At 39.7% G+C, this 26429-nt stretch overlaps 1 protein-coding gene across 11 annotated transcripts in view; it reads left to right on the forward strand.

Annotated features, from left to right (window-relative positions):
* Positions 1 to 26429, forward strand: part of tenm2a (teneurin transmembrane protein 2a) — a 2790214-nt gene that overhangs the window by 2679607 nt on the left and 84178 nt on the right. For 10 of the 11 annotated variants that reach the window (XM_072590496.1, XM_072590497.1, XM_072590498.1 and 7 more), the window contains 4 exons: positions 6544 to 6744; positions 9803 to 10000; positions 13022 to 13168; positions 21581 to 21797. In XM_072590496.1, the coding sequence (XP_072446597.1) occupies positions 6544 to 6744; positions 9803 to 10000; positions 13022 to 13168; positions 21581 to 21797 (763 nt within the window). The remainder of the gene's footprint in view (positions 1 to 6543; positions 6745 to 9802; positions 10001 to 13021; positions 13169 to 21580; positions 21798 to 26429) is intronic. The other variant, XM_072590504.1, reaches the window with a different exon arrangement.

Below are 26429 nucleotides of genomic sequence, written 5' to 3' on the forward strand. Positions count from 1 at the left end.
GCCCGAGGGAGTGGTAGAGTCAGATTCATTGGCGACCTTTAAGCGGCATTTGGATAGGTACATGGATGGGTGCTTAATCTAGGATAGAAGTTCGGCACAACATCGTGGGCCGAAGGGCCTGTTCTGTGCTGTATTGTTCTATGTTCTATGTTCTATGTAACTTCCTTTGCTTGGCCCCAAATCAAAGACACAATCCCAAAAACTTACTTCATAATTGCAACAAATGTCATGATTCCTCCTCTCCCTTTTCCAGCATCTACCAAGACCTTTATGCCATCACAATTAGAACATAGAACATAGAACATAGAAGAATACAGCCCTCGATGTTGCGCCGATCAAAGCCCACCTAACCTACACTAACCCACTATCCACCATATACCTATCCAATGCCCGCTTAAATAACCATAAAGAGGGAGAGTCCACCACTGCTACTGGCAGGGCATTCCATGAACTTATGACTCGCTGAGTGAAGAACCTATCCCTAACATCAGTCCTATATCTACCCCCCTTTAATTTAAAGCTATGCCCCCTTGTAATAGCTGACTCCATACGTGGAAAAAGGTTCTCACTGTCAACCCTATCTAACCCCCTAATCATCTTGTACACCTCTATCAAGTCACCCCTAAGCCTTCTTTTCTCCAATGAAAACAACCCCAAGTGCCTCAGCCTTTCCTCATAGGATCTTCCTACCATACCAGGCAACATCCTGGTAAACTTCCTCTGCACCCGTTCCAGTGCCTCCGCATCCTTCCTATAGTATGGCGACCAAAACTGCACACAATATTCCAGATGCGGCCGCACCAGAGTCTTATACAACTGCAGCATGACCTCAGGACTCCAGAACTCAATTCCTCTACCAATAAAAGCCAGTACACCATATGCCTTCTTCACTGCACTATTTACCTGGGTGGCAACTTTCAGAGATCTGTGTACATGGACACCAAGATCCCTCTGCTCTTCCACACTACCAAGTATCCGACCATTAGCCCAGTACCCCATCTTTTTATTACTCTTACCAAAGTGAATCACCTCATACTTAGCTACATTGAACTCCATTTGCCACCTTTCTGCCCAGCTCTGCAGCTTCTCTATATCCCGCTGTAACCTGCCACATCCTTCCTCACTGTCTACAACTCCTCCAACTTTGTGTAACTCTTTGCGTGTAATTCTTTGTGTAACTCTTTGCGTGCTAATTTTCAATGTGATCACAGGTAGGCAGTTACAGAATTTACAGATAGAAAAAAGGTCCATCGATCTGTATGTTCAGGAAAACGTAAACAAGTGCAGTAACTGGAGATTGGCAGAAAAGAGAGATTACATTAACAAAAAATTAATGTAACTGTACTCTTCAACTTGGCCAAATCTTGGCTTCATTAGAATCAATTTACTTGATTCTTAAGCAGGGAAATGTTCAGTTTCCAGGTGAAAGTTATCAAACAATGGATGTATCATTGTCCTTTGACCATGATTCTTTTTCCAACTGGGAGACTTTTGATCTCTGAGTTCATTTTCTGAAACACCTGGGTGCAGAGCTGTCCAAATATAAGGTTCTGTTACCTGTCTGTGAACTCATAAGGGAGTAATTACACCAGTACCTAAATGTTTAAGCTGACAGAAAACATTTCAGTAATGAATTGTTGTCAAGAATATTATCAATAATATGTGTTGACCTCCCACAACGAAGCCTGTTCTCTATTTAAACTGGAATTTGAGCACCACCTTATAGTGTTCTATGCCTGAAGTGGGGAGATAGGGGTGGGGCGGGGTGGGGTTTCCTGACCACAGCATTACGACCACCACAATAGAAGACGCAAGGAGCCAGATCCAACCCAGCCAGCCAGAATGGGGATCGAACTCCATGCTGTTGATCCACACTGACCATTCAGGCAACTGAGCCTGAAACAAGTTTATAAGATGATGCGTGGCATGGATAGAGTGGAAAATATGAGGCTATTTCCCAGGTTGGAGGGGTCAATTACTAGAGGACATAGGTTCAAGGTGCAGGGGAGAAGTTTAAAAGAGATGTGTGAGGCAAGTTTTTCACACAAAGGCTTGATGGGTGCATGGAACCTGCTGCCAGAGGAGGTGGTAGAAGCAGACACAATAGCAGCATTCAAGAAACATATGGATGAATATGAAGAGAATAGAGCGATATTGATCCTGTAAGTGAAGACAGTTTTAGTATGGAAGGGCAAAATATGTCAGCGCAGGTTTAGAGGGCCAAAGGGCCTGTTCCTGTGCTGTTTTATCATTTTTTGTTCTTTGTTTTTTCAAGACGTCCAATTAGTCCACACTGCAGTGTCAACACTCTCTTTTACATAGATGTTGTAGGCTAAAACTATCAATAAAGATGGCAGAGATTTCACTTTCTTTCCATCACATGAATGCCTCTCCATCTTACTGTCTGCCATTGGCATTTGTTGGAAGGATTTACTAGTTAATACTCAGTTATTATTGGCTGCATTATGACCACACTTTCTTTGGACAAGAAGTCCAGGAAAGGGACTTAATCCCAAAACACCTGACTCAGAAGCAGGGATGATTGCCCTCTGTGACACTTGACTTACAGATATATGCACTAATGTTGATTGCCAGGTTTTCATACCATATTGATGTTTATTAAACAAAATTCAATTGGCCATAAAATTTTCTTTACAGTCAGTACCTAACGTAAATAAGGGTGATTATTCATGCACAGTGACATTTGAAATTTTGATAATACCTCCAAAATATTCCTTCCAGTAAAAGATGAGATGTCAGTGGTAATAGCTTTATGCTGACAGAAAGTTGTGAATATTCACTGAAAACAAGACTTCCTACAGCCAAACACCCTTTTGAGTGCTTTATTTTGACATGTTTGAATTACTTAGTCTTGGATAAAGAATGTTATTTGCAAGGAACCTTGGCATTTGGAGCCTTTTAACCACAGATTCAATTCAACAGTATCCTTTGCTACAGCAAGTGACAGGAGCAGGGATATAGCCAGTTAGATCTTGCCTTCTTCCAAGAATAAATTTCAATTGAAGAAGGTGGTTTCTCATCTTTAATACCCAAGTTCAAAGCCAGCCAATGCTTGCAATTGAAATTTTCCTTTGTTTGCTATTCAGTTCTTTTAAACAAATGCTTAATTTGACCCTAAATTGACATTCCCACCCAGAAAAGCCAAAGGACTGTTGTAGGAAACAAAAAGTTGTCACACTGGGCCAACAGCCCAAAATTTCATTTTGAGACCCGGTATTGGTAACTTTGATCTAACCACAGTTTCCCTAACCTGTGAGATCATGCATAATATTCACAAACAAAGTAAATTTAAGGAGCAATGTCCTCTTCATAATATGTCATGCAAGAGAATTTTCCATGTAATAAATACAGCTACACTGTGACAATCTATGGTCAAATAATTGCTGGATGAATATTGGAACACTATTTTAGTCACAATGGGATTTCACTCATATTCATCATTTTGGTTAACTGCATATGATTTGCTCAGTAATGCCTCCCAGCCAGTTCTTCAATTATGTCATTGCTGCTTACTATTCAAAAAATGCTTAACGTTCAAAAAAGGCAGAGGACCTAATGTAAGTTCTCTTTAACTCCTTCCAGAAAGGAATTTAGTTCTTTGCTTTAAATTTCATATGTTTAATCAATTAAATCCAAATTTCATCACATAAGTTTTGCAGAATGTTCAATTAAACCTTTGTTTTTGAAGGTGCAGTGTGACCTTACTCAAACAGTTTATGCAGGTGATAATGTGAAGACTATTGCCTTGCAAAGAGAAACTGAGGAATTCTAAAAATTGAATTTACTGATCTGCTTCTGTCTCCAAAGAATCCCCTTTCTTGCACACATGCCTTACCTCTATTTTCAAATATTGCCAAATTTAATTTGCCCAATAATTTCCTCATGGATGTCCACCCAATACAATTTCCAATTCATTCAAAACTTCACATATCCCTCACTAAACCTGTTCTCCCATATTATCAATTCATACCACTCTCCATTGTCTCTTATTTCAAAGAATAGTACAGCACAGGAACAGGCCCTTCAGTCCATCAGGACTGCACCAACACATGGTGCCTTTCTAAACTAAAAACCTATTGCCTCTACACAGTCTGTGTCCCTCTACACCTTGTCTATTCATATATCTGTCAAGATGTCTTCTAAATGTTGCTTCATACTGCTTCTACTAACTGGTCTGGCAATGCAGTCCAGACACTAATCACCCTTTGTGTAAAAAGTTGCCTCTCACATCATCTTTAAACTTTCCCCTTTTTGTCTTAAACCTGTGTCCTCTATGTGTTCTAATGCATCAAATTCATAAACTCATTCTAAGTTCCAGGTCATTTCATTTTCTTCACTCACCTTTTGGAAACCTCTTTTGGTGTTATAATTTCCTACACATTCATTTATTTTAGTTTTGATGACAGAATCTATAATCATCACAGCCTATCTTTTCAATTCTCTTCTCAACTCCTCTGCACGATTCTTGATCTCACATTGAGAAGGTTCCAGTGACAACTACTTATTCAATAATTGTTTTCTTCATCTGTATTGCTTATTGTCTATTTCTGCTGTATTAAGTGTGTGGATCATTTTCTATATTGAATGCTGTATCAATGCAGGTTGGTAAACTATTCGAGAAAAGAAAACAAATACACAGATCTTTTAAAAAAACTGACATTTATATAACAATTTTCATGAGCACTGAAGTTAAAAGGACTTACAGTCAATTAAGTACTTTTGAAGGACAGTTTCGTTTTAATATGAAAAAAAGCAGTCAAAGAATGTGGTGCTGGAAAAGCATAGTCGGTTAGGCAACATCCAGGTAGCAGGAGAGTCGACGCTTCGAGCATAAGCCCTCCATCAGGAATGAGGCTTGTGGCCCAAGGGGGCTGAGAGATAAATGGGAGGGGGGGGTGGATCTGGGGAGAAGGTAGCTGGGAATGCAAAAGGTAGATGAAGGTGGGGGCAATGGTGATAGGTCGGAGAGGACGGTGGAGCGGATAGGTGGGAAGGAAGATGGACAGTTAGGATAGTTCAAGAGGGTGGTGCTAAGTTGGAAGATTGGATCTGGGATATGGTGAGGGGAGGGGAAATGAGGAAACTGGTGAAATCCACATTGATCCCATGTGGTTGTTGGGTCACAAGGTGGAAAATAAGGTGTTCTTCTTCCGGGCGTCGGGTGGCTAGAGTTTGGCAGTGGATGACCCCAGGACTTGGATGTCCTTGGCAGAGTGGGAGGGGCAGTTAAAGTGTTCAGCCACAGGACGGTGGGGTTGTTTAGTGCAGGTGTCCCAGAGATGTTCTCTGAAACATTCCAAAAGTTGGCGTCCTTTCTCCCCAATGTCAACGACACCACATCGAGAGCAGTGGACACAAAAATGATGTGTGTTGAAGTACAGGATTCTGTTGGATTCATTCTACTGTGTCTGTTGCTCTCAATATGGTCTACTCTACATTGGGAAGACTGGATGCCCACTTGCAGAACTTTTCAGAGAACATCTCTTGGACAACCACGCTAAACAACCCTACCACCCTGTGGCCGAATACTTTAATTCCCCCTCCCACTCCACCAAGGACATGCAAGTCCTGAGCCTCCTCCAGCGCCAAACTCTAGCCACCCGAGAATGCCTCATCTTCCCCCTTGGGATCCTCCAACTACACAGGATAAATGAGGATTGCACCAGTTTCCTCATTTCCCCTCCCCCCACCTTACCCCAGTTCCAACCTTCCAGCTCAGTACTGTCCTCATCATCTGTCATACCGGCCAATCTCCCTTCCCACCCTCCCCTCTGACCTATCACCTCCATCCCAACCCCCATTCACCGATTGTATTCTTTGCTACCTTCTCCCCATCCCCCCTCCCATTTATCTCTCAGTTCCCTTGGGCCACCCCCTCATTCCTGATGAAGAGCTTATGCTCGAAACATCTACTCTCCTGCTCCTCAGATGCTGCCTGACTGGCTGTGCTTTTCCAACACCGCATTCTTTGACTCTGATCTCCAGCATCTGCAGTCCTCACTTTTTCCCTATTAAAAAAGCAGCCAATTTTCATGCAGCAATATACTACAATTACGAGATCATGGCCAGATAATCTGTATCTGGTGATGTTGCTAGAGACATAAATATTGACCAGGACATTAGGGATAATCCATTTGGGCTTCTTCAAGTGTTTGATGTTTGTGCTTGAGTTTTGTGATGGGACTTGAAGCCATAATCTTTGACTACCAACTCAGCCACAGCTGACACCAGCCAGGTATAACCAATTAAATTTACCTTTTTGAAGACTGCGATGCTCTGTTCAAGATATTTAAGTAATTAACTAATTTATTAACGTCTAATTTGTGGTTAACTATCTCACTTAGTTGCTGCGGTTAGAATAAGCCATTGCTCAATCATTGAAACTTTTGTGTAATCACTGGAATTTGAATTTGTAAAATATCAAGTGAACTTTAAACTGTCTAAGTTAAAATGTGTAAAATTGAAATTTCCTCACAGCATCTGCAGTTTTCCATGATTTTCATCTCTCTTGATATCTTGCAGTGGACTGTTTGGATCCAACATGCTCAAATCATGGAGTGTGTGCCCAAGGGGACTGTCACTGTAGTCCAGGTTGGGGTGGATTAAATTGTGAAATCCCTAGAGCTCAGTGCCCAGATCAGTGTACAGGACATGGCACCTACATTCCAGAAACAGGCCTCTGTAGCTGTGACCCAAGCTGGATAGGCCCAGACTGCTCAGTTGGTAAGATAAAGCAGTTAATTCTCTGCATGACTAATCAGTAAAATGATGGCTGTACCTAAGTTCCATTCAATCTATACCTTAATTCCATAATGAGACTGCAGGGTTTCTCCCCTATGAATACAATCATCTGAAATTCCTCCTGCCATTACTTTGTTAGAAGCATTAAAATTTGTTTTAAATTAATTGATTTTTTTCTGACTTTAGAGAGTTTTGTTTTAGTATGACCTGAATTATAATTAGGAGGGAGGAGTTCCTAGTCAATGTGCTGCATGTCAAACAAGGGAAGGCACAGTGTTCCATATGCTACTAGGTAATGAAACACTTGGGATATGTCTCTTTAAGTTCCTCAGTGAAGAGAATAAGGAGCCTAAAGTAAAGGCCTTGGAATGGCAGTAAGCCAAACAACATGTGATTTGAACTAGAATAACTGATTGAGAAAAATGGCAAATCAAATGACAGGATGGCCATGGGACATATTCAAATGCAGAATGAATACAATATGAGGTAAATACATTCCAGCTAAGAAATAAAGAGGCATATCAAAGACAGCGAGTAGTTCCATGGATAACCATAAAACCACAATAATCATACCTTGGTCATGCCGACCCCGATATCCAGCTGCCGTTTCTAATCCCATCTCCCTGCACACAGCCCATAGCCCTACAGTTTACAACACTAAAGGTGCAGATTCAGGTACTTTTAAAAAGAGTTTAGGGTGTCTTCCGCCAGCACCAACTCAGGCAGCAAATTCCAGACATCTGCCACCTTTTGCATTAAGAAAGTTCTTCCTCATGTCCCCTCTAATCCGTCTGCCACTTAGCTTGAGCCTTTGACCTCTGGAGTTTGAGCTCTCTCCCAAGAGAAACATAATCCTTCTGTGTACTCTATCACTACCCTTCACAATTTTGTATACCTCAATTATGTCGCCTCTCAGCATTGCCCGTTACAAGGAACACAGCATCAACCTCTCCAATTTCGCCTCAAAGGTCTAATTCTGCAACTCTGGCAACATTCCAGTAAATCTTTTCTGCATTATCTCTAAAGCAATTATGCCCCTCCTGTAATGTGCTGACTGGAACTGGTCGCAATAATCCAGTTGTGGCCTCACCAGTGTCTTATTCAATTTCATCATTATATCCCTAATTTTGTATTCTATAGCTCTGCCAATGAAGGAAACCATTCCATATGCCATCATTATAATCTTATCTATCGATACTACTACTTTTAGAAACCTGTGCACTTGCATGCCAAAATCTCTCACTTCATCTACCCCTCTCAGTATATTCCTCTTATAAATAAACAACAATAGGGCATAACAATGAGTTACTCGACAAAATGTTTAAGAAATAAACAAGAACTATGACAGAATAAAATCAAAATACTGCGGATGCTGAAGATCTGAAACAAACACAGAGAATGCTGGAGAAACTCAGCAGGTTTGTGGAGAGAAAAACAGAGTTCATGTTTCAAGTCCGGTATAACATACCAGACTCTAAACGTTAACACCGTTCATCTCTCCAAAGAAATGCTAAATGTCTAGAATGGAAGCAACAAGAGAAATTGGAAAGGCAAAGAACGATTATCATATAAGGCAAGTGGACAATATAAGGGAAATTTCTAAGACCTATAACTGCATTTGCAGAAAAAATTGAACTTTTCAAATTAAAGGGAACTATTTTGTGTTTAAAAATGAAATGTAAGATTGACTTTGGACTTATTTTAAAATTTTTCCTTCCTGTTGTGTTAATTTTGATTTGTTTGCTGAACTAACAAACAATTGATTTGGGTGGCTCAGGGGCTCAGTGATTAGCATTGCAGCCTCACAGTGCCAGGGACCCAAGTTCGATTCCAGATAACGGTAACTGTCTATGTGAAGTTTGCACATTCTCCCTGTGTCTATGTGGGTTCCCTCTCACAATCCAAAGATGTGCAGGTTAGGTGAATTGGTCATGCTAAATTGCGTAGAGTTCCGGGATGTGCAGGTTAGAGTTAAATGTAGAGGAGTTGGTTTGGTTTGGATACTCTTTGGAAGGTCAGTGTGGACTTGAAGGGCCTGGTCCACACTGTAGGGATTCTATGAAATGATTAGACTGTGGTGTGTTTGGTATGAGACTTTTTAGAAATCCAAACGGAAGCAAGATTTACACTCAATTTTAACCACCTAGCAAACATGTTGTAACGCAAGTGATGTGGCCATCCAGCTGTGGATGTTGGCTGACTCAGTCAATTTTCATGATCACTTGCTGTCTTTCCAACCAAAATAGCTACAGAACTAGCAGGAAGCAACTTTCCAGCTGCTAAACTTGAACCACATAGGAACACTATAGGTTCAAGCTCCAGAATTAGGTACATTTTCTGGGAAATAGGAAAAAGACTGGCACAGAGCAGGCAAAAAACAAAAAAATCATCCTGCTCCTGAACGACAAGGAAACTTCAGAGAACGTTTTGGTGGTTGGTCCAAGCAGGTTTACCTGGTCTAAAAGCTTCTTCTGCTCCCCCTACTCAAGCTTCAGGTGAAAGTAGTACATCAGGCCCCAGTGACACCATCGAAACCTAATCTAAATATTTAAAGTAAACTCTGCAGATGTCATTGTTGCCTGAAATTTTAAATTACATTTGGCAAGATCAGATCCAGAAAGCAGTAAGTCCTATATTTCATTTTAGTTAACACACTCCTGCTTCCCCTACAGCCAAAGGTGTATTTATGCAGTAACTGGCAGAAATTTTCAATAAAGGTTTCAGGTTAATCTAACATCTTACTGAAGTTAAGAAAGCAGAGAGATAGGATAAAAGGCTAGCTTTCAACATTCCTATCTTCCTTGTTTGATCCTGTGGAGACAATATTCAACTCAGCTGTAGAAAATAGCTTAACTAGCTTAGAATCTCAATCAGTAAGGAACAATGTGACACATCTGCCTTGTACTTTTGATTGAAAGGTTTTCCTTTGTAGGACTTGCAAAACCTAATAGAAACCCAAGTTCCAATATCTCACATGGATGAGACTGTATAATGCATAGTCTGATTGTTGTATCACTTAAAATCTGTTTCCTATCTTCAGAAGTGTGCTCTGTGGACTGTGGTACCCATGGTGTCTGCATTTCTGGTGTATGCCGATGTGAGGATGGCTGGACAGGTATGGCGTGTGATCAGAGAGTTTGTCATCCTCGCTGTGCAGAGCATGGGACCTGCAAAGATGGAAAGTGTGAATGCCGAGAGGGCTGGAATGGAGAGCACTGCACCATTGGTAGGGAACAAGGTTGATTGCTCATTTCTAATACAAATTTTTTATAAACATTAATAGTTTTATTAAATCATGCTCTCTGCATGTTTGCTAAGTGTATTTCCTTACAGTGAGTTTATAATGTTAGTTCTATAATGGCATAAGATGGGAGGGAAAGGGAAGGTGAGAATATGAGTGCTGTTTCAATATCAGAAATGAATGGCAAGCTCAGAGGACAAGTCAACTTTAAGGACTCTTGTCTGCCCACTATCGAACATTGGAATCACTTTCTTAACTACCTGCCTTGTCATTGGAAGAAATGGATTGTGAGTTCAAAGAAAGACTCTGAGAGACCAAAACACCCTCTAAAACTGATGTAACTCTTAAACAAAAGAAAAATTTTGAAAATAGCAGGTGACAAATACTTCCCTTATTTTCTTTTATTTCACCCTCCTCTTCATGCATTCTTGTTTCTCCTGATGAAAATTTGATTCTTTTTCTAGTGTTTTATCTCTGGAATAAAAATAATTCATTGAAAGAAATCAGCCACTGCTATCAGCCACCTCTTATTTACTGCTCTAAATGTTAGACCTTAATATCATAGAGAAAAGTCACCCAATTCTGAACCAGGTGTAAATTTGTACCAAATTTTCGAACATAGTAAACAAGAACACAAGAATGCTCAAGTTTTCCAACTCTCTTTCAGATTGTTCAGTGCTGCTACAAATGTCAAGTTTGTCTGTTTTCATCTGTGTTTGTTTGTTTTCATCCGTGTTCACTTAAATGGTGCCATCATTCCAATTCTGTGCAAATTCATTGGAGCTGATGGGTGGATTTTCACTAATAAGACAGGTAGCGTGACCAGGGGAATTTCCCCACTCATTGTTAGGAAAATGTTAGATATAGAGGAATGAAGCAGAATCAGTCAACATGGCTTTATGAAGGAGAAACCAGTCTTAACAAATTTATTAGAATTCTTGGAGGAGGTAACAAGAAGGATAGAAAAAAGGGAACTGGCAGATGCAATGTGTTTGTATTTCCCAAAGCCTTTCAATACATAGAGGGTCACCAGATAGATGGCTACTTAATAAGACCCCATGATGTTGGGGGTACCATATTAACATGGATAAAGGATTGGCTAAATAATAGAAAAGAGAGTTGGGATAAGGGGATATTTTAAGGATGATACCCTATAACTAATGTATTGCCTTAGGGATCAATGCTGGGGGCATAATTATTTACAAAACATTAATCACTTCGATGAGGGAACTGAAAGTAGTATGGCCAAGCTTGTGGATGATTGTAATTATACCTTTTACAAATCAGCCATGCATTCATAATGATATGACAAAAAGTTTTGGGGAAATGTCAAAAATAAAAATAAAAATAAAATGTATAGCCAAATGTTACATTTTTTTAAATAGTCTGCAGCAGTTTGTTTGTCAATCAAGGAAAGGATTTTTGTTTAATCTGTGTCAAACGTGCCCTGTGCCTTCTCCCTACTGGTGAAACATTGGATCTTTTGAAAATGGGAGTGGGTCACCCACATCTGGATCATGTCCAACATTTTTAAAGGTCCACAGAGACTTCATGACTTTATTTAGTTACTCTTAATCTGTGGCGACAAGTTTAGAAAGTGCTACATAATTTTCCCTTTTGGTTCATTATGGTTCCACTTGAAAAGTGCAGTTTGGATATGTTAGAACAAAGAGTGAAATCATATAAATGATAATCATGACAAATATTAATTTAGACATGGAGATATACAGCAAAAGATACTAAGGAGGGATAAGAAGGAACACACCTTTCAAACATTCTACCACCTGGATGAACAAGGAGAGCAGACACATGGGAGACCTGCAAGATTGCCTCCAAACCACACACACCATCCTGACACTAAGTAATTTCTAATTCTTCACTGTTGAAGGGTCAAATCCTTGAATTTCCTCCTTTAATAGCACTGTAGTTATGTCTACAGCATATGGACTTCAATTGTCCAAAAATGTGGCCAACTTCACAAGAGCAATTAAGGATGGACAATTTTTTAAAAGTTTTCAAAAAGGAACCAATGCTCTAGGGAAAGAAATAATAAAATAGTGGAATTCTCTTCATGAAAAATATATGTTCTAAAGATTGATTAATAAGTTCAAGGAGATGAATGTGATCTTTAGTGTTGGTGCATTACAATGACAGTGAAATTGCAACAGGTCTGCACAGGTGTGAGTCTGCTCTGTGTGACACAACAGCAGCAAAGAGAAGGGCTGAAGGAGCTCACACATGTCAATTCTGAGATTAAGCTCTGTTGAGTTTAATGTGACTGCTGAAGAATGAATTCAGTAATGAGAGCATAATGCTTATTCTCAGAATTGACAGGTGTGAGCTCCTTTAGCCATTCTCTTTGCTGCTGTTGTGTCACACAGAACAGACCCACACCTGTGCAGGTTTGTTGTTCAAGTCACCAGTATGAATATTTTTCTTGGGCAAGGTAGCATTTTCCACTCTTGAAACCTCACCTCCAACAGAATTTGCTAAACTGAGGAAAGATAACAAGAGACTGCGGGAGCAGAATAAGAAATTTAACAAAACATTGTTGACACAGCCACAGTTGCTCAAGTCCAGCGCAACAAGAATAAGCTTTATCTAATTACTCTTAATTTAATCTGTGGCAAGAAGTTTAGAAAGTGCTACGTAATTTTCCCTTTCAGTTCACAAGCCAACCTTTTAGTTTTGAAAATTGGTTTGCCTGCTTCATCAGTCATTCTAATATGGATTACTTTATAGTCAAATGGCATTACATTGGAGATTTAGTTTAATAAGTACGAAAGTCACACTTTATCCTTTTTTAGCATCAAATCATTGAATAGCTTTAGCAACTAAAGGTTAGATTCATACAATACTAACTGGCAGTCTTAAATCAATTCTTCATATAGACTTTGCACCCTTAATGTGTTTTCAGGTTTTAAATGTATTAAGAAGTGCTAATGGGCACTTTGGTTCTTGCAACCGGATTGTCATTGATAATGTTTCCTTTTAATCTTTACTTTTTAAAATTAACAGATGGCTGCCCTGATCTGTGCAATGGCAATGGGAGATGCACCCTCAGCCAGAATAGTTGGCATTGTGTCTGCCAAACAGGCTGGCGAGGACCAGGATGTAATGTTGCAATGGAGACATCTTGTACAGATGGCAAAGACAATGAAGGAGGTGAGCCTTTGATGGGAAAATTGATATTGGGTAGAGAAATGTATAATAAGCTGCAGAAAGGATGCGATCAACCCCTCTACCCTTCTTGATAAATTACAGTGAGGCATACATTCCATCTTATAAAACGATGCAGATGGTACATGAATCATGAAATCCAACCTATGCATCCATTTTCTCAATGTGAGAATTTCATGACTGCTCTGAGATGTTTATTGAAGGAGTTCTGGCATTGAGTTTGGGGACAATAAAATGGGTGCAGGATCAAGGTGTTGTACACTCACACTCACATTCTAAAATTTTGTTTAGGCCATTGCCAGTCTTAAGTTTGGATTGTCATCGCAAGAGAACAAGTAAAGAGTATGGAAATGGAGAATTCCAGTGCATGCTTTACTCATCTATTGTCTCTGTACCATGTCATCGTTCCTCCTTGCTTTCCTTTTGAAGATAATCACTATCAAATATTCCACTTAAGGATCATATTTTGTTGCATTATACCCTCATTTTAACTCTCAACAGTGCTAAACATTACAACTCACCCCTTCATAATAACATTTTATGATCCATATATATCTCCTTTGCCATCTTATTGTATCCCTTCCCCATCCACATCAATTTGATTTTATTCTTCCGTCTATTAAAAATGATTTCCAGTGTTTTGCTTTTGATCCATTTGGAAGGAGACAGCTTGTTTTTAACCATTTTCCTTAATAGTTTTAAACACTTGAAACTTATCTCCATCCTTGTTCCAAGTCCATCATTATCATCTTCCATGTTGCAACATCCCATCAAAGTTGTAATTGATAGAATGGTGCTCTCAGCTACCTTGCATGTGAATTCCCTGACCTGTGAGTTAAGCTTTTAATCCATTTTTTGACTTTCACACTTTTAAATGCAATTTCCACCCTTTTTATTCTTCGCATTTGTTTATCACTGCCACCATTAATCCATTTCCCTTAGCTATAATACTTACTTTTTAGCCTGCCTTGACTGAATCTGAAGGATTTGTTTCCAGAAGTTGGTTTATTAAAGGTGTGTTCTCATGAGAGAAAGCCTTTTAACAAAGTGGTCTCAGTAATCGGCCCTTCAGCTTCCACTGTTTAAGGATGATGACTGTCTTCCGTTGCAATACTGCCAATTTTTCTATTCATGCTCTATTCTTGATTCTCTTTTTTGCCCATATATCAGGAAACATTTTCAACCTGGAACATTAACTCTGTTTCATTTTCCACAGTCACTGCCAGACCGATTGTCTCCAGCATTTTCCATGTTTTTGGCCATTCATATGGTGCTCCCTTCCACAGAAAGCAGAAAGTACATTCTTCATTATCCAGTTGAATGATACTTCACTGTCAGTCAACAGCACTGTTTCCACTTACCTAATATTTTAAAAAATTATGAGTATAAGTGTTCCGTTGAAACAACAGAACATTTTTAACTTTCCCATCAATTTTTCACCTGAGCAGTGTGCAGCAGTTTCTTTGACCATCCAAGGCAAGCTTGCAGATTTGGAAACCCTACACAGAAAGAACTGCGCAGGAGTGGTCCCAGTGATATTTCTTGCCCCTACATATAGAAAAGTGTCTAGATTCTGCACCCCGACAGCAATGTGACTCAAATTTGGAACTCAGATGTACCGGGATGTGCTTGGAACTGTTTGCTTTAAAAAATACTTCCAATTGTAAAAAAAGGATTCCTTTCAACATTTTTTGTTTCGATCTGTTCATTTCTTTGATTCATAAATACAGCATTGCCAACTCTTGCTGGTCAATAGCAAGCCTAATGATTTGTGCAAATACTTTTTTCCAATACTCATTACTAATGTGGGAAACTTAAAGATTTATGTTTAATTTACCTACATCAATCGCCTTCTTTATAAATTTCCATAAATTATATGGTTTGTGTGAATTTTGAATTGCTTTGAACAAAGTCATCATTGGAGACAAATGCAAAATATTATAGATGCTTGAAATCTGCAATAAAGCAAAGTGCTGGAGAAAGAAATGGAGACCAATATGGCTTCTGTTCTGAACTGGAGAGAGAGTTGAAAAAGTGATGGCCTCTATTCTGTAGAAAATAGTAAGGAGGAGCAGGTAGAACAGAAGAGAAGGTCGGGGAAGGTTAGAGGATGAAGGAAATTAGAGATCACAGCTATCACACAGTGAAAGGCAAAGGAAGTGGCATTAATTGTAGAGGAGAGAAATGCAGATACAGCAGGTATGCATGGCAGAATGGATCTCACCTCTGCTTAAAGCAAAATCTAGAGGAATAGATTTGGAATAGGTGGCATGGTGGCTCAGTGGTTAGCACTGCTGCCTCACAGGGCCAGGGACCCAGGCTCAATTCCAGCCTGTGTGTGGAATTTGCACATTCTCCCCGTGTCTGCATGGGTTTCCTCTGAATGCTCCGGTTTCTACACACAATTTAAAGATGTGTAGGTTAAGTGAATTGGTCATGCTAAAATTGCCCATAGTGTTCAGGGATGTGTAGGTTAGGTGCATTAGTCATGGATAAATGTCAAGTAATAGAGTAGGAGAATGGGTCTGGGTGGGTTGCTCTTTGGAGGTTCGGTGTGACTTGTTGGACTGAATAGCCTGTTTCTACGCTGTAAGGACTCTGTAGTAATTCTGTACACAGTGTGGCAGTGGGAGGAAAAGGGAAGCATTGCAAACAAAATGGTGGGTGGTGTTCTGAAGTTGTTGAACTCAATGTTGAATCCAGAAAGCTGTAAAGTGCCAAACAGGATATGAGGGGATGTCCCTCGAGCTTGTCTTGAGCTTTGTTTGAACACGGCAGGAGCCTAGAACAGAAATGTGAAGATGAGACCACAAAGGTGTATTCAAAAGGCAAGGGACGAAAGGATTGGGGTCATGCTGTGGACTGAGTAGAAGTGTTCCACAAGGCAGTCATCCTGTCTGTGTTTAGTCTCCCCAGTGTAGAGGAAGTGGCACTGTGACCAGCGTATGCTCATAAACCAAATGGAAAGAACCACAAGTAAATCACTGTTATAGCTGGAAGGAGTGTTTGAGTTAAAAGAAAATACAGGGGAAACTAAACACTTCTGGAAGCATCCATTGAGACAGAACCAGAGTTAACATTACAAATCCAGTGTGACCCTTCTTTGAAAATGTAACAATTTGCTTTTATAGAACTACTTGAGGTATTGGACTTTGTGAAAGAAGAAAGTAAAAGGATAACTGTTATACTTCTTATCGTTGCATGGAAAGGGAATGGGTGGGGGATACGTTGTTGAGGGTACTGGAGGAGTGCATCATCTTGCCTCAGAATGGCCACTTTGGAGTGTTGACAGGGTTTAGTAGTGGTAGCATGTTGGAGGTAGTGGAAATGGAAGAGTTTGATGTTTTGTACACAGAGCTAGTGGGATGGAAAGTGAGCAAAAGGGAAACCATTCTGGGAGGAAGGGAAGAGAATTGAGTGCAGAACTGAGAGGAATGAGTCACATATAATTGATGCTCCTGTCAACATCAGTGAGGTTTGAAGGTTAAATCCTCGGTTGATGAAAAATGTCCACAAAGACACTTACCAATTTTTACAGATGCACTACAGATGAGGGAAATTAGAGATCACAGCTATCACACAGTGAAAGGCAAAGGAAGTGACATTAATTGTAGAGGAGAGAAATGCAGAAATGTTGCGGCAGGTATGAATGGCAGAATAGATCTCATCTCTGCTCAAAGCAAAATCTAGAGGAATACATTTGGAATAGGTGGCACGGTGGCTCAGTGGTTAGCAATGCTGCCTCAGAGCACCAGGAACCCAGGTTCAATTCCAGCCTCTGTCTGGAATTTGCACATTCTCCCCATGTCTGCATGGGTTTCCTCTGGGTACTCCGTTTCCTCACACAATCCAAAGATGTGGATTCTATTTGGATGCATCACAGCATGGTATGGCAAATGCTCTTCCCAAGACCACAAAAAACTACAGAGAGTCATGAACACAGCCCTGTCCATCACACAAACCAGCCTTCCATTCATTGACTCCAACTCTACTTCCCACTACTTCAGGAAAGCAGCCAACATAATCAAAGACCCCTCCCACCATGGTTATACTCTCTTCCACATCTTCTGTCAGGTAGAAGATGTAAATTGTACAAATAGATTCAAGAACAGTTTCTTCCCTGCTGTTATCATGCTGAACAAGTCTCAAATGTTAATTCTGATCTCTCTATCTGCACCTTCGATGCAGCTGTAATGCTACTCTGCACTTTGTTCTGTTACCCTGATGCATTTTGTATGGTATGATCTACCTGTATACAAAATATGCAAAATACAAATGTCAGCATGCAAAGCAACACTTATCACTGTTAACGATTCTTGAGAAGATTTGTAGCTCAGGTTGATGATAAGTATGTAAGTTAGCTCGCTGAGCTTGAAGGTTTGTTTTCAAATGTTTTGTCACCACACTAGATAACATCATCAGTGAGAGTCTCTGGTGAAGTGCTGGTGCTATGTCCCACCTCTCTATTTAGAGGTCTTGGTTTCTTAAGGTTGATGATGTCATTTCCCAATTTTTTTCAAGGGGAGCTAAATAGGATCTAGATTGATGTGTTTATTGACATACCACCAGCGCTTCAGCGGAGACACTCACTGATGATGTTACCTAGACAGGTGACGAAACGTCTGAAAACAAACCTTCAAGCTCAACGAGCTAACTTACGAACTTATTACTTAGTATATGTGACAATAATAAATCAATCAATCGAAATGATTTCATATTGGAAGCATCACTGTGGAAAGTAACAACATTGGAATAGATGTGACAGAGACGGAGAAACTGTAAGAGCAGGGAAACTGTAGAATGGAGTTCTTATGAGAAGCAGGATGTAAAGGGTTGTTGTCAAGGTAGTTGTGGGAATTGGTCAATTTATAATGAACAGTTTATCCCTGAAAATGGAAACACACAAGTCAGGGAAAGGAAAGTGAGAGTCAGAAATGGACAAGTAAAGGTGAGAGTTGGGTGGAAGTTGGAAGGAAAGTTGATTAATGTTTTCAGTTCTGGTTAAGAACAGGAAGTGGCACCATTATGTCACTGATGTGCCAGGGAAACAGTTGTGGAAGGGAACCTGAATAGGACTGGATCAAAGACAGCTCCACAAACCCCATAAAAATACAGGCATAAGTAGAATCCATGCAGCCACCTATGACTACACCATTTATTTGGAGAAAGTGAGACAAGATAAGGGAGAAGATGTTAATAAGATAACATGGTCAGCCAGGCAGAGGAAGATTGTTGGGAATCGGAAGTACTCAGACCTGTGTTTAAAAAGAATAGGAGAGCTCTCAGATCATGCTGGTGAAGAATGGATGTGTAAAGGGATTGGGCAGTGCCAGGGAGGAGCAGGCCAATAGATCCAGGAAACTGAAAATTAATGGAATAGCCACAAGTTATCAGAAGAATCAAAGATGGGAGGTGACAAGATTCTAGACAAGGGGAGAAATAAATAGAGTCAAGTGGAAAGAAACAAGGTCAGTGGAGTCAAGAAAAGATTAAATAATGAGTCAGCCAGTACAACCCTGTCTTTGGAAGAAGGTGGAAACAGTCTGTATGTGGTTGGGAAACCATAAAGTAGGATGCTAAAGGGAGGACGATCTTCAGAGCAGGTAAGGTCATCGTTAGAGGAATTTGTTGGGAAAGAGTTAACGTCTGTGTAGCTGGAAAGATTGAGACCTGAAACATGAGGGAGCAAAACTGTCAACCTTAATATTGTGTGAGAGCTAAGTCAAATGAACTAGATTAGCCCTTCCTTCAGCTTCCCACAGATTAATTCCTGTGACAAGCATACCGCTGAGTACTGTTGCATTTGCTCCTGCACCTCACTTCTGTCAGTAAAATGTGGTCAGATCAGGCATGAGCAGGAATCCTTGCCCAGCTCACCCAAAGTGATCCAGATTGAAGATTAATGTTGATGAAAATATTGACATAATTATTAAATTCAACAATGATTCGCCTTCAGGATTAAGAATATCATGCTGAAGTCAAATGAACTGCAATAATATTGTACCTGTAGATGATATACATAAGCAAATAACAAAGTTGATGTGATTCTAATTCTCTGGGGCAATAACTGCCTGAGAACATCAAGTCTTCCTTTGTAGCTGATAGTACACCACTGAGACTCTGCTGATGCTGCTGTCTAAGGAGGCTGTGATATCAAATTTTCAGCCTCCTGCTTTGTGAAGTGGCAGTTCTTCACAGTTTGATGGGTACTTGATGGTTTGCAAGATAAATGTAGAATTGGGTGGCAGATTAATTTACTGGAGATTGTTGTGTAACGGTGTTTCTGATGGGACTGGCTGACAGATGAACGTGCTTATGTTGACTGATGGCCTCTCTGGGAGACATTCATGAGAATAAAATGGGCAGATGAGGAGTCCACTAACTGTCTAACTCCACGAAACCCTGCCAGGTTTACCCAGTAATGAGAATCTAGAACAAAAATAAGTATAAAACCAATCTTTTTACTGTCTAGATCGATGAGGTACTGGTAATATGTAAAATCTTACCATTTCTTGTCATATATGCCAAAGAAAAGGGTTTAATGACGCTATGGAGTATAGTGTTTATCACAAATTCCATTTGTCTTATTAAAGAAACGTGCCTTCTTCAGTATTTACATATACATATGCTGTTGGTTATTTAGTCATATTTCACTCTGTCCTATAACATTTGTTATTCAGGTAAGCAGTCTTCAATACTTTGAGTACCAAAATTCCTTTCCAGCTTTTCAATTCATAATCACAACAATAACTATGTAAATATAATTAGAAAAGATTGAGAAACACACAATATAAAACAACTTTTTAAAGAGGCAGTTTTCACAGAGGTGTTTGGGAAGTAAGATGTGGAATGAGTTGATAGGGATTACAGTTTGAGAAATTTTCCGCTAATATATAATTTTAACGATTTTTAAAAAATATGTATTTTGCCAGATGTATTGGACAGGACAACTCTGAAATGCCCCCCAGGTCAATTTTATCACAAATTCAACATGAATAAGTTATCCTATTGTTGCATTTCATCAAGATTTTGTCATCACTGATATGATACTTTTACATCTGTGAGGTAGAAACTCAAAAATTGTGAGCTATCTCTGTAAAGGAGCTTACTTAACAGTAACATTGACAGAGACCTTAAAGTCTCAGAGGGACTCTTCTTCCTTTCAGTGGAATGTCAAAGAAGCACTAATACTTTGATGCCATCTTTTCAAATCCTCAGAAGCATCTCAAACTACACTGTTAATCATTTTAAACTGATGTTTTATGCACAATAAAACCACTTCAACAGTAATAGTCTGATTAGCCAATTAAAGAATTTTACATGGAAGTGCTTGAACCAAACAGAGTTCGTACCTTTACTGTAACTTAAAGAATATTAAGCATCGACCAGTATAGTACAGGAACAGGCCCATCACTCACAGTATCTGTGCTGATCTATTCTAAACTAATCCCAGCTGCCTGCATAAGATCTGTATCCCTCAGCTCCTTGTCTGTTCATGTGTATATCTAAATGCCTCTTAAAATTGGTTATCGTATCTGCTTCTCCCACCTCCACTGGCAGCGTGTTCCAGCTACCTACCTGGAAGAAACTTTACTTGTGCATCACCTTTACAATTTCCCCCTCTCACCTTAAACCTATGCCCCCTCTTATTTGATATTTACATCCTGGAAAAAGACTCCGACTATCCACCCTATCAATGCTTCCCATGGCGCCCCTCCACTTCTGAAACTCTAGTGAAAACAATCCAAGTTTGTCCAACCTCTCCTTATAGCTAATACACTCCAATCTGGGCAACAACCTGATAGAACTCTCCTACACCCTCTCTCATGCCTCCAAATCCTTCCTACAGTGTGGTGACCAGATGTGCCTAACTGGAGTCTTATACAGCTACAATGTGACTTGCCAACCTTTGTACACAATGCCCTGACCGATGAAGATAAGTGTACCATTTGCCTTCTTTACCACCTTATGTACTGCCACTCTCAGGAAGCTATCAGGGACTTTCACTCCAAGATCTCTCTGTATATCAATGTTCTTAAGGGTCCTGTCATTTATTGAATACTTTCCCCTTGCATTTGACCTCTCAAAATGCATTACCTCACACTTGTCCAGATTAAACTCTACTTGTCATTTCTTCACCCAACTTTCCAACTGATCCAAATCTTGCTGTATCCTGTAATACTGAAAGTCTTCAATATATTCCTGAACAGAGGAATGAAATGTCTTCTGAAGAACCAACATTCCCAACAATATGTGACTTAAAATGGAACTACATTTGCCATGACCAGCCTTGTAAAATGCCCATGTGTGAGAAAGTAACACTAGGACATGACTATTTTATTGCAAGATTGAATCTAAATATACTAAATAAATGTATCCCTCTTTATGTTAATATAGATGGACTGATCGATTGCATGGATCCAGACTGCTGCCTTCAATCCAACTGTCAGTCTAACCCACTTTGTCATGGTTCACATGACCCTCTTGACATCATTCAGCAGAACCAATGGGAACTCTCGACTCAAGTTGTGAGGTCATTTTACGATCGCATTAAGCTCCTAGTGGGCAAAGATAGAACTCATATAATACCAGGGGAAAATCCTTTCAATGGCAGGTAAGGAATGTTCTCTTTTCTTAAGATAAGGAGATAAATGTGAAAGCAAAAGTATGCATGAAGTTCACTTTTAAACCAAATTTAATTTTTGGTTAACCTTAAAAAACTGAAAATAGGTTTGTTTGTTTCTGGTGGTCAAGCAGAGATCTTTCAGCACAATTACAGTTAGTCAATTCTGAATTTGTCAATTTGTAAACTTCCTAACAAAATATGCCAAGTTCACCGTTTGATTGCAGCCCGACTACAAGTATCTGTCTCCGTCACCGTTGCAAGTTTGCAGACACCTTGGCTTCTGTATTGTGAAGACTGTGGCTCCCTGGACATCCTGCAGAATTTAAGTGCTGGCCATCTTTTGCAAATTTGCAGGAGGTTTCCTCCTCAGCAGCCAGGATGACTGACAGTCATCTGTGTAAATCTGCTGATCTTGAAGGAAACTGCCACAAACAATGCTGTGTAGGTACTTTACTTGGTGGTCCAGCTCTTCTTACCTACTTTGATCTGTTTGGGTTCCTGAGTTATGGGCAAGCTAACTGATGTGAGTCAAAAGTTTTATCTAAGTAGAATCATGCAGTCGACTGAAATGCTTCCATTGACTAGTCTGCCCCAGGAGCAGACTGGTCACTCACAGGCATTGAAAATGTGAGTGAATCATAGAATCCCTAAATACTGCTTTTTGCATTCATAACTCAGATTTCACTTCATAATCTGAGTTCAGTTCCTTCCTCGGTCATGTGTTTTGTAGAATCATAGAATCCCTACAGTACAGAAGCAAGCCATTTGGCCCATCAATTCCAAAGTGAGCCTCCGAAGGGCAACATGCTACCCAATCCCTGTAACCCTGCAAGCCCAGGGCTAATCCACCAAGCCTGCACATCCCAGGGCACTATGGGTAATTTAGCATGGCCAATCCACCTAACTTGCATATCTTCTGTATATAGGAGGATACTGGAGCACCCAGAGGAAACCCACACAGGCCATGGGGAGAATGTATAAATTTCACTCAGACAGTCGCCCAAGGATGGAATTGAACCTGAGTCCCTTTCACTGTGAAGCAGCAATGCTAACCACTGAGCCACTGTGCCATCCCTATCCATGGATAGTGGATAGATTGAGTTTGAAAGGGCGAAGAATTTTCCTTTCCACAACCATGCTTTCTTGAGAGTTAAAATGAATCCCCCATCACCTCCATTTTAATGCTGTGACAGCTATGGGTGATTCTACCTTTGGAATAATCATCACAGTGGGCTACGAAATGAAGCTTTCTTCTTCAAGGTGTTGGCCCACATGTATGATATAGCAGGTGAGGGAGGAGTGATGGGGGAAAATTGGGCACCATGGGTACTGCACCACCTACTTGTCTCAAAGTAATTTTATCCACGGGAGAGCCATTGAGTGGCCCTCTCATCCATGAGCTATTTGAAGGTTTTAATTGGCTAAATAATGACAACATAACAACCTGTCAGGCAATATCAGGGTGTTACTTGGAGTGAGGGAGGCCAGAGTCAATTATCCAGCCTGGCCTGGAAATCCTGATGAAAGCTTCTCCTCAACAAATTAGCTTGGGACTCTGGGTTATTAGTCCAGAGATATATTCCTGAATCCTATGTCAACAAATTAATTGAATACCAAATAAATGTGGTGGTTTTGCTGTAAGGCTACCAGAACTGGGTAAAAGGAAGGTAAAGACACTATAGTCCTACCATATCACAGCTGTCTAATTTGACAGAGATGACTGGTGGTAGTTTAATTGAGCATCACTGTGCCTCTTGTGAGAGGAAAGGGTGAGAAGAAGAGTCCATGGTAACCTCCGCCAGTCCAGTAATTGAACCCATGCTGTTGAATGATCACTGTGATAAAGGTTGATATTTCTGTCTAATGTTACCATAGTATTTTTTTTTCAAATAGTGACAACGTGTAAGAAGTTCTTATACAAAGCTCGATTTGTAAAAAGGCTTATGCAATTTATTACAGATTATGTTGCAACCAGGTACCTGAGGCGATTTCCAAACCATTCAAGTCCAAAACATCTTGTACAATTTACGTTATTGGGCATTTGATTTACACCTTTTTGGCAGGAATTTTAACATTGACTTAAATTGTTTTTGTTTCAGTTATTTTGTGGAAGCTATTTCTTAGCCTTCTTGGTTCAAATGAGGAATCTGTCTGATGTTTTGGTGAGAGATAATCAGACCAGATAGCATCTGTGAATCTTGATAAACCTCATAGAAATTGCACGTCAGCTTTTTTGGAGTAGATGCAATTATTTGCTATTTTCTGCTTACTTGAGGAGATGATTGAGCTTAATAACAGCAACAAAATGTGCTTTGTGTCACTGTAATAAACATTCATTCTTTTACCATTTAATAAATTTGAGTGTCAGTTAAATCTTCAGTCACCACTGAGTATTGTGATATTCTATTGTTTTCAAAAATCAACAAAGATCAGATGAATCTATGTAGAAACCATTAAATTGAAATAAGCTTAAGCATAAAATCATAGAATTGTTACAGCTCAGAAGGAGGCCCGCCAGCTCATCAAGCTTGTATTTTTAAAATTTGTTTATGCAAATGGTGTCACTACCAGACTAGCATTTCTGTTGCATCCCTTATTTCCTGAAGGCGAGTTAAGAATCAACTACCTTGTAATAGGTCTGGAGTTACATGCAGGCCAGACAAGGTTTCAATGGCAGATTTTCTTTCTTAAAGGACATTAATAAGTCAGATATTTTTAATACAATTGATGCATAGTCATTATTAGACTAATTTTTTGTTCCACTTTTTTTTAATAGAATGCAAATTTCACTTCGAACTCATGTCTTCAGAACATTAGCTTGAGATTCTGGATTACTAATCCAGTGACACTACTGCCACAACTACGCCATCACCTCTGAACCCATTTCCCTGTCCTTTCCTAGTAACACGGCAAATTTGTTATCTTCAAATACTTATCTAATTCCCTTTTGAAAGCCACAGTTGAACCTCCCTCCTCCACCGTCTTATGTCGTACATTACTCATCCTCACCACTTGCTGTATAAAAGAATGTTTACTCTTGTTTCTTTTGCCAATCTGCATTTTCTGGTCCTCAACTCATCTGTCAAATGTAAAGTTACTCCCAATCACCCACTCCATCAGCCTTCTCTTTGTCCTCTTCAAATCTATCAATGTCCTCCTTATAGTTCACAATACTTCCAAATTTTATGTCATATGCAATTATTTTAATTATACCTGTACATTATATGATGTATATGTCATTCATATACATCAAGAAAAGCAGTTGTCTTCATACTATTTCCAGGAATACCTTTCCCCAGTCCACTAATCAATCATTTAACACGACTCTCTGTTTCAGCTGAATTGTCATTCCTCTTCTTCCATGGGGTTCAATGGTGCTGACAGCTAACTGAGCAAACTAATTACCCGAATACTTATATGCCTTTAAAGACTTTTGGACTAATGCAAATTTCATTCTCTTCTCACTCTCCCTCTCTCTAATTCTCTTATTTTCGCTGTTCCTTTTAACATTCTATAATCAACCTGGTTCCAATTTGTATCATCAACCTGATGCCTACCATGTTTATCTTATCATTTTGCTGTACAGCCAGCACTGGCTTGACTGTCCTATGGGATCCTTTGGGAATATAGCCTGGCTCTACCCAAACTATTTCCTCTTTATCACAGCTCATCATTCCAAAATGGTTTTGCCTGCTCATATTTCATATCAGTTTAACTAGGGCAAATGCATTCTTAACCCTCTAAATTTGGAATTTCTTCAATTATGTTTTTCTACTCTTTTTTTTTGGTTCTTTACCAAGGTTAATTCATACCTTGTGACACAATGTACATTGTTCCCCACATGTTGCTGTACTCCCAACTGACCCACTTAAACCTTCGTCTTCCCCTGGAATGGGATCCAGAAATGGCTTCTTCCTTGTTGGCCTGGAAAGGTATTGATCAAGGTAAATCTGCTGAACATACTTCAGAAACTCTGCTTTCTTTCTGTCCTTTACTGCAGTGCCACCCCAGTTTATATTAGGATGATTAAAACTCCCATAATCATGACTCTACAGGTCCTGCAACTCTCTATGATTTCCCTATAAATTTGCGCCACTACATCTTTCCCATTTGTTGCTGACCTTCAGGTCATAGCCGGTAGTATAATGGTACCTCTACTAATTCTTAATTCTGACCAGATAAATTCTGCCATTGGCCTTTCCAACCTATTTCCCTCTTCAATGCAGTAATATTCGCCTTAGTCAAGGCTGCCACAATTGCAATCTTTTCTGAACATCATGTAACCAGGGATATTTAACATTCAGACCTCCCCTTTTGGAGTTGGGTCGCCCTTATTAACACAACATTCTTTTAACATGTAACTATTTGTGCCTGCAGCTCTCCAAAATGCACTTATGTACATGCACCATAAACCTGAATTAGATTTGAATATATTTCCTTTTAGCTTGATCCCAACTGATTCCTTACTATTTTGTGCTCTAGTGCTATATTCCTCTCCAAATCCTTTGTGCATCCTGCTTATCTTGCATAATGGTACATCTTGGCTCCCATCCCTAAGTTACTTTACATCCTTCCCAACAGTACTAACAAAGGACTTTGGACCCAGCCCGGTTGAGGCGT

Source organism: Chiloscyllium punctatum, chromosome 20 (assembly GCF_047496795.1).
Source record: "Chiloscyllium punctatum isolate Juve2018m chromosome 20, sChiPun1.3, whole genome shotgun sequence".
Taxonomy (NCBI): domain Eukaryota; kingdom Metazoa; phylum Chordata; class Chondrichthyes; order Orectolobiformes; family Hemiscylliidae; genus Chiloscyllium; species Chiloscyllium punctatum.